A 9,078-nucleotide genomic window follows, 5' to 3' on the forward strand; every position below is an offset into this window, starting at 1 on the left:
TCTGAAAACACGCCCACTGCAGAGCTGAAAAGTTGTTGAAGAAAACCACCAAGTTCTTTTGCTTTTCCGAATATCATATTTTCTTTTGTATTATGGCACACACCAAGATACATTTACATCTCTCTGCCATGATTTATTCCAGGCGATTTATTTCCTCTAAGACGAGTTCAGTTTATCCACATTGATGTGTTTGTACAGGTTTGATTGGATTCTTTGTCGCTTTTGGAGTAATTATGGGCAAAATGGGGGAAAAGGCCAAGCCGATGTTGGAGTTTTTCAACGTCCTGAATGAGATTGTTATGAGGCTTGTTGGCGCAATTATGTGGTAAGTGCTGTCCACTACAGGCATACTGACACTGCCAAACCATTCCTCCTCAATGTATTCAAAATGCTTTAACTATACCTGCAGATCCAACATAAAGATGCAATCCTGATGACAAACACCTTGTGTCTCTCTTAAGGTACTCGCCTTTTGGTATTGCCTGCCTCATCTGTGGAAAGATCATCTCCATTGCGGACCTGGAGATGGTCGCGAGGCAGCTGGGGATGTATATGGTCACTGTGATAGTGGGCCTGATCATCCACGGAGGCATCTTCCTTCCGCTGATATATTTTGTGATAGTAAGGCAAAACCCCTTCACGTTCTTCATGGGCATATTCCAAGCTTGGGTCACGGCACTTGGAACTGCGTCCAGGTATGAGGGATTGCTGTTCCTGTTTATCATTCTTGGAGTGTTCTGACCGTAGTGAGGTCGGCGCCTCTACAGTGTGCTGCATGTTTTTAGAATTACTCACATTTCCCCTTTCCTCCATGGCCATATGGTAAATAACGGATGCAAGCTTTGTTTCAACTGGTAACAATGAAGTAGTTTTGCCATCATTGGCTTCTCACTTTGCCTCCGTGTGGGATCACTTCCCTGAACAGATGTTTTATTGATCGCATGGATGCACTCTTTCCCCCCCTGAGGTGAGCTTTGTACTGTCAAGTTCTGGCCCGCTCGCTGTCCTCCATGTGCCAGAAACACTTGTTAATTATAAGACAAAAACAAACACAACAACTGCTGTTTTCTCTCTGAGATTCAGCCTCAAAGTGAACTCAAACTTGAATAACTTTTTGCTTCTTTGGTGAAGTGAAACTCATGAAAGCCTTAGCCTATATTAGTCAGTTTTATTTTACAAATTAACAATGACTAAATTACCATACTTCAGAGTGGATTTATGTTTGTAGGAAAAGTTTAAAAACGAGTGCAACATCAAGTGCAAACCAGTCTGATTAATTCTCAACAGACACTCTATGATTTGCTGTGAAGTTCTTTGTTTTCTGCAAGAACTTTCCTGCCAAATTGGGTGCAGAGTTTGCAAACAGAACCCGACTGCAATCCTGTCCGTGACTATCGCAACATTTCTTCCCGTTTAATTTGCCGCAGTGCCGGTACCTTGCCCGTCACGTTCCGATGCTTGGAGGAGAACCTGGGCATCGACAAGAGGGTCACCCGCTTTGTCCTCCCGGTTGGCGCCACCATCAACATGGACGGCACGGCGCTTTATGAGGCCGTGGCTGCCATCTTCATCGCTCAGATGAACGGGATTGACCTCGACTGGGGCCAAATTGTAACTGTCAGGTGAAAATGCAGCTCCGGATGCAGACATCACAGCACATTTGCAAGGTCACATTTCGGCAGTGAATTAGCCAAATTCTTCCTTTTAAAGCCAACAAATGAAGATAGTTTTTCAAATGATAGTCTTCCTCCATGAATACTGGTCAAGCATTTGTGCAGTGAAGAGGTCAAACCTCCAGCAAAATGAATTGTTTTCCTAAACACAGTAAACCTCATGGACTGTTCCTGTTTATATCTCATAACTTGAATAAAACTACAGTTTTCGTACCATTGTGGATATGTTTCACATGATATGTTTAATTTTTAAGATAATTGTCTTAATTATGGTCAGGCACTGTATTACTCATACACCTCCTAGAGTTGGGTGAGTCATTTCAAATGTTGGCGTTGTCGTCATACCGTTTCTATTTGAAATACAGTGGCTGCATGTTATTAAAAGGGTTTAGTGGCAGTGCCTTCTGTCCTCCTGCTGAGATTTGAATTTGCTTCCCTTTTTAGTATGACAGCCACCTTGGCCAGTGTTGGAGCAGCCAGTATCCCCAGTGCTGGACTTGTGACCATGCTTCTGATCCTCACGGCGGTGGGGCTGCCCACCGAGGACATCAGCCTCCTGGTCGCTGTCGACTGGCTGCTGTGAGTTCACCATCAACACAAATGCTTTTAATCGAAAACATAAAGACACTTCCAATCTGTATACCCCTCAAAAATCCCTGGATAAGACCAAATCAATATATTCTTTCTTTAGAATGTGCCGTCATTTCAACAAAACTAAGACATCTGAGAAAATGAGAAACATATCATGCTCAGTGGTTTTTATTTCAGCAAATAACAGCTTCAAAGCATAACTCTGCCCATCATATTGTCTCAAATGTTCCCAACAATCCTTTGGACGCTTAAAATCTTTTCTCTGAAGCTGCATATAGACAACACGTTCTCATACCACTACTGTCACAGTAAACACGTGGCTAATGTCTTGAATTCAGACAAGAACACATGTTTATACAACAAAACCACTTAGTTTATGTACTTACTTCAAGCCCAACCATGATGTTTTTCCAAACATGTTACAAACAAGGCAACATAAGTACGGATAATTTGACACAAACATCACTAACATGACTTCAAAATAATTCAACAACACCATGGGACACGAACACATGTCTGCTGGTTGAAAGTCCTGTGTTTGTTTTACCATTGTACACAGGTTTGTTCAACCACCCCGCCTGTCCTGAATGGACTTTCTTGCTACTCGTTCTTCTGCTACGTGTAACTTCCATACCACGTAACCTTTAATAATGGTCGCTCGATACCGAACGCAAAAACGTTCACGTATATTTGGTTTGCTGGAAAAGAGAGTATTACTCTCTTTATGCCTACTCATTCACTTGCTCACATTTCTGTGTTGATGCAGAAGCATAACTAACAACATAACTTAAAACCAAAATTAAAACAGAAAAAAACACTCCTAATGCTCAGTATTTTATTAATTATACTGTATCTTTTACACCACTTTCCTCCTCAACATGCAGGGATCGTTTCCGTACCTCCGTTAATGTGGTTGGGGACTCCTATGGAGCAGGTATCGTGTACCACCTGTCCAAGCATGAGCTGGACTCCTTCGACCAACAGGCCCGGATGGAGGAGTTTGAGATGGCAAAGACACAATCCTTTGAAAATTACAGCAACCGATATGTGTATGCTCACAACAACTCGATCTTGATAGGCGACTGCAAGGTACATTTCAAGTTAACGGACATAGAGACGTGTATGTAGAGAGTCCTCCCCAGTTCTGTGTCTGTGTTCGTCTTTCTTTTCCTTTCTATGTTCGTGTTTCTTGTCGATGTGACTTCTTGTATCGGTGTATTTGTGTGTGTGTGAATAGAAAAGGTCATATTTCTATCTCAGAAAATGGTTTCTAAAAAGTGGTGAAAACGCTAAATAAATATTTCTATATTTATTTATTCACCTGTTACTCATATGAAAAAGCAGTTTTTGTGGTACCGGGTTCAACAAAAGCATCGTATGTTCTTTTTTTATATTATAGTTTTGATTTTTATCATCTTCAAAAACTCTGTTTGACTCGACTTGAAGCATCAACCATTCTAATGTGTTGTCTTGTACACAATTACATAATTAAGTTGTATTTTGATGTTTGATGTTTTGATTTTATTACAAAACTGTACCTTTTTCTTTCTTTTGTCTATTTAATTGGACATGTATTTATGGCAGCCCTGACCAAATTACACTTTTCAATCATTGGCCATCTTTTTAAAAGAGATTTCTTTTTTTTGTAGTGGTATCCATAAAGACTGCTGTTTCACCATGTTTCATCCAGAGTGACGCATATATGAAATGCCTATTCAATTTATTTTTACAGAATTTCACTCATATGGTAGAATTTTGTTGATATTTCATTGTCTGTATGATGCAACTTTTGCATGCTGATTACTTTGATGACTGATTATTGAAATTTGGTTGGGCAGAGAATCCATACAATACATGGCCAACTCTAAAGAAACATATAATGTTGTATTTGACAAACCACATTGACATGTAAACAGCATCGCTGTATCATTGTATGAGATGACATGTGTGTCAATGCTGGGGGATTCGAACAATAATTCAGCCCCGAGGTCAAAGGCCTGAATGTAAAGACACAATGGCTTCTCTGCCCCCAACCGTTGACGGTTTGTAAATGACGGTGCCTTGGCCCCACAGTTAGATGTTCTTGATAATTGCTTACAGGTCACCAATGGCAAAAGTGGCAACCCTTCAGGGTTCTCTCTTGTTGAGGAGGGACCATGGAAATACGAGTAAAGCAGATCCTGATGTTGATGCGCCTTACCCTGAGTTCCGACAGCTTTAACTTTCTGCCGACACAACTATAGAAATCAGCAAAATAAAAAAAAATAAAAAATCACATAGAAAAGAAGGAGCACAACACAGTGAAAGTAAGCAGAGTCAACTGTACGACGAGAACGAACAGTCGGCCAGTCTTTTTCTTTCAGTTACCCGTCCGGGGAGCTACTGGAGCGTACTACAGATGACTCACCGAACTTGTGTTAGATCTTGCATTTGCACTAGACACAAACTGAAATGAACTGGTGCATTTCGAACGCTTTGTACAGAAGAATATGCGGTTGACTACACTCAGGGCCTTACTTGGTGCTGCTGCAAGCTTCTTGTTCTGTCAAAGACTTCTTCGACCTCGTGCAACATCTCATTTTTTCCTTTTGTATTGAAGCATTTTCTTTGTAGCTTAAAGGGCAGAGGTGATACGCGGACGATGTCCTTTTTGCATTTAATGCAAGGACCAAGTAAGAGAAAATGTTGGTGTAAATGACTCAGAACTGTTACAGATCAATGGATCCGAATTTGACAGATGGTTGTTATTATCATTGTGTATTTGTGTATTCTGAGACTCTCTGTCTTCTTATGAAATGACCAGAAACTCTGGACCAAGGGTTCGACACAACGCAAACTGGCTTCATGAAAACAGAACACGAACAGAATGATTCAGCGCTTGGTGTGGCATTGTGATGTATGTGATGGTTCAACACTGCGTTACCTTTGACTGTTTGATTTATGGGATTACGCCGTGATGTCACACACACATGGCCAAGCCTAAGAAGCAAAGCTTAAGGCTAAGACCATAAGAGCAGAGGGGGTGACCTCCAAAAGTGGCAACAGAAGAGTACAGGATGTGTTGCAGAGAGCTTTAAAGCAGAAAATAGAGTACGTGACGGGTGCCCTCACAGCTATTTATTTATTACTTTTTGTATACATGTTCTGTATGAGCAATGCACTAAGTTTCTGTTTGCAGTCAAAAGTTTTGCCTGTATTCATGTGTGTTAAAATATGATTCATGATGAGGACACTTTACAAAAAAAATAATTCACCATGCTGGACACATACTTTTCCTTGTGTCCATCCATTAATTAACGGACCTCTAAGTTAAAAACAATATTTACAACAAAAACACAGTGAAGACTTGAAATAAAGGGCATTTGTGGAACTTACCCGACCAATTAATACAGTTAATACAATACAATAAAAGCATCAACCAGAATATTGTTGTTTCAATGTAAAGATATGATAAGAGTTTTGGGGACTGGGATCAGAGCTGTGAAAGTCCGCAGAAACCTTTTTGCTCAACAGCCCCGACAGGTTTGTTCTGATCAAATGTGCTTCATACACAGTCTTGTGGTTCTGTGATGAGTCTCACGCCTCCAGAGGGTCATGTTTCTGAACCTCAGTGTGATGAATGTTTCTCCGAAAGCTCTTCCAGGGGGATGACTGTGTACTCTGACGCGTGTCCGTTCTCCTTGGGATTGTCTTTGCGCAGGAACGTCTCCATCTCCAGCCCCCTCTGCTGGTTTGAGGAGTTAGATTTGTCCGTGCCCTGGGATGCCCGGCTCGGTCCATTCCACCTGTGCAAAAAGGAACAGTGAGAATTTAATTCTATGCTCAAAATAGTTGTGATACAAAACATTGTTCTTCTCTGTCTGATTTTAAACTCTTACTTTTCTCTTGTGGCGATGGCGACGAAGAGCATTACCAGTGCTGCAAGACCGACAATAAAACCAACGATGATCATCCATCCTGGAGATATGGGGGAGTAGGAGTTAGTAAAAAATTGACTCAAAGCCAGAAAATCCGGTTTATTATAAGCATTCTTTTCTGGGCTCACCTGGTGTACCACCTGGTGTACTGCCTGCTTTGAAAAGTGTCAGCTTAGTGTCCTCTTCTTCTCCTTTGCTTGGTTGAACTAAGAACAGAAAATCTGATATTTAAAATTGGCCATAGGCAATCAAAAGAAGCTGTTATAAAAGTTATTGTCTGCATCACTATTGAGGGAGGTGCTTTATTGGATATTTACCAGCATTGAAAACATTCGTCATTAGCCCTCTATCCTTTACAACAAATATTTCCACTTCATCGAGTAATGTGGGTCCTTCCTCTGATCCTGAGCCTGAGCCTTCGCTTCTTGCAAAAAATTCTATAGCCTTTTGTCTGATCAAAGCAGCCGTGGAGGTTGATGATGTGGTGCTAGTTTCTGAGCTGGAGGTCATACTGGAACTCATAGTAGTAGTGAAGTACACGTCATTCGATTGAAATCCAGACCCTGAGTCAGAACTCAGGGTGTTCAGGAAGTCAAAGGTGGAGACAGCGGGGTCAGTGGTTTGAGAGGCCGAGATGTGGTCCGGGGTGACGCTTGGCTGGGCTTCATTCGGCACTGAGGCCGAGCTAGACCGAGGGCTTTGGATGGTGGATGAATCTGAACTGGAGTCCCTTGGCAACACTGTGGAGGCAGAGCTCAGAGCATGTGAAACAGTTGTGGTTCTAAACTGGAGGGACACGGGGGCTGTGGACTTGTCGCTGGCCTCCGATGCACTGCCCTCGATCGCGTCACTCTCTTCGGAGTCAGAGGTCGGCGGCTGGGACGCCTGAACAGTTGTGTTTGTTTCGGGTGACTCGGGTGCGCTTGTAGTGCTTAAAAAGTTATCGACGAGGAAGCCGTCCGTCACGGCCTCTCTAAAGACTTCATCCTCAGCTTTGCCGGGGGTCTGGGTCAGAGCTAGGACGAGGAGGAAAGAAAAAAACATCCACAGGTCACGTCAAGTGTTTGCGTACAAGCTCCGACATGAGCGGAGGAAAGGAAAGTTACCAGCGCTTCAGTGCTTCTCCCCAAATTCTTGTATAAACTTGAAATGCGCTCTTCTTTCGTAAGGTGTGGTGGAAGGCAGAAATGATTAACCTGAGTGACTAATCGACTATGAGTGGGCAAACAAACGACAGGCAGCCTCATCAAAGCATTCGTTTAAGAAGAGCATACCACTCTTTTGACACACCCACTGCAACAGAGTAACCCATGACTGTTTGTTTTCTGTTTTCATTGGAAACACGCCATGATCAGGGTTTTGTGCCATAGGGGTGCGGAAGCAAGAGGACTTAATAAGCAATGTTCTGTGTTATTAATGGAAATATTTATTGTTTATTGCTAATTTATTATTATTTCATAGCATACCATAACCCAAAATGGATTGAACATATTTGCCATTTAGCATGTGCTTAATAAGTATTGTCTTCAGGTTCTGCTTTACTTGTTTCTACTCCACCACATATCAGGAGGAAATATTGCGCTCTTTCCGCACTACACGTGCCTGACAGCTATAGCTTCGACTTGCTTTTCAGAATAGGATTTTACATTAAAAAGTATTTCATAATATTGCAAAATACAATACAGAATAAACCAGTCTATGAGATTCAAAAACGTCTCAGATGGTAGATTTGAATTACTTTGCCACGCCTGAAGAGGAAAAATTATCCACATAAAAAAAGAAAAGATCAGAGAGAAGTAAGAAAAAAATAAATGCAAATTTGTGTGGCAGTACTTTTTCTTATATGCTCCATTAATCACTTCATGACACCTCAGATTAATCTTGTGACCTCTTTGAGGGGCCTGACTCCCCAAACCTTTGGAACCACTGGCCTAAACTAATTACTTATGTAAAGTAGTAAATACTAGCTACACCTTTACCCGCTACAACAGTAAAATGCTACTTGCTCATTGATACAACAGGTTTAACAATATAATTATACAATGTATAATATTATTAGTCACAGGGACCATTTCTGCAGAACAGGTACTTTTGATTTTGCTGATAATACTTATGTACGTCAAACACTTGACGTACTTCTCCGATGTCTGGCCATAATACGCAACAAACTGGTGCCTTGAAAAAATGTCATTAAAGTAATAAAAAAAAAAGTGAATGAGAACGAATAAATAAAAAGGCCAGTCATGTTCAGCTCCGGTGTTCCCTATGAAGTTACCCGTTTGCCCAAACTGGTGTGGCAGCTATTTTGCTGATCTTTGGTTTCACCTTACTCCAGACACTCGCATTAACTTAATGCAGCTCGGAACATTTTACAAAGATCTCTGTGTGTAAGCTGGAGGTGTCAGTGAAACCTGTGCACCGACGATGAAATAGAACACTGAAATTCCTACAGAAAGAGTTAGACCTGAAACATAAAGAGCATCTCAGGTTGGGAGCAGAATGCGCTGACTCACGGGGTAAGAATAAGGACACCATGGGAATTATTGAAATTTCAGACGTCTGTATAGAAGAATTACTGCGTTTGTCCGGTATAAATACCATGACTATGGCCTCCCTAGTCCTGATGTGAAAGAACGTAATTCAGCCCGAGAGTCCTATTGATGACCGGTGAATGTCTTACATGAGGATGTAAGCAGCTCAAAAGAATAGACCTATATAATAATAATAATATCACACATACTCAGCTAAAATAGAAAGTGTTGTTTTAAGTGTTTAAGAAAGATTCAATGCTTTAAACTGAAAAATGAGAGACTATTACTTACTATTAACAGGTGTTGAGTGGACAACAGCAAGAAGTCCAAGAATAACCACAAAAAGAAGAGTCCTCATCTTCATAC

At 41.3% G+C, this 9,078-nt stretch overlaps 2 protein-coding genes across 2 annotated transcripts in view; one reads left to right on the forward strand and one right to left on the reverse strand.

Moving 5' to 3' along the window:
* Positions 1–5,213, forward strand: part of slc1a2a (solute carrier family 1 member 2a) — a 19,851-nt gene extending 14,638 nt beyond the window's left edge. Inside the window, exons 6-11 of the mRNA XM_079293752.1 lie at positions 199–325; positions 462–695; positions 1,428–1,622; positions 2,118–2,252; positions 3,149–3,353; positions 4,365–5,213. Of these exons, the coding sequence (XP_079149878.1) occupies positions 199–325; positions 462–695; positions 1,428–1,622; positions 2,118–2,252; positions 3,149–3,353; positions 4,365–4,436 (968 nt within the window). The 3' untranslated portion in view covers positions 4,437–5,213. The remainder of the gene's footprint in view (positions 1–198; positions 326–461; positions 696–1,427; positions 1,623–2,117; positions 2,253–3,148; positions 3,354–4,364) is intronic.
* A 153-nt stretch (positions 5,214–5,366) lies between these two features.
* LOC306795294 (uncharacterized protein) overlaps positions 5,367–9,078 on the reverse strand; it is a 3,775-nt gene continuing 63 nt past the window's right edge. The window contains exons 1-5 of the mRNA XM_079293765.1: positions 9,004–9,078; positions 6,499–7,197; positions 6,310–6,387; positions 6,143–6,221; positions 5,367–6,049 (exon numbers count right to left, since the gene is read on the reverse strand). The exon at positions 9,004–9,078 is cut by the window's right edge and continues 63 nt beyond it. Coding sequence (XP_079149891.1) covers positions 5,872–6,049; positions 6,143–6,221; positions 6,310–6,387; positions 6,499–7,197; positions 9,004–9,076 — 1,107 coding nt within the window. The 5' untranslated portion in view covers positions 9,077–9,078 and the 3' untranslated portion in view covers positions 5,367–5,871. The remainder of the gene's footprint in view (positions 6,050–6,142; positions 6,222–6,309; positions 6,388–6,498; positions 7,198–9,003) is intronic.

Source organism: Melanostigma gelatinosum, assembly GCF_949748355.1.
Source record: "Melanostigma gelatinosum genome assembly, chromosome: 2".
Taxonomy (NCBI): Eukaryota; Metazoa; Chordata; class Actinopteri; order Perciformes; family Zoarcidae; genus Melanostigma; species Melanostigma gelatinosum.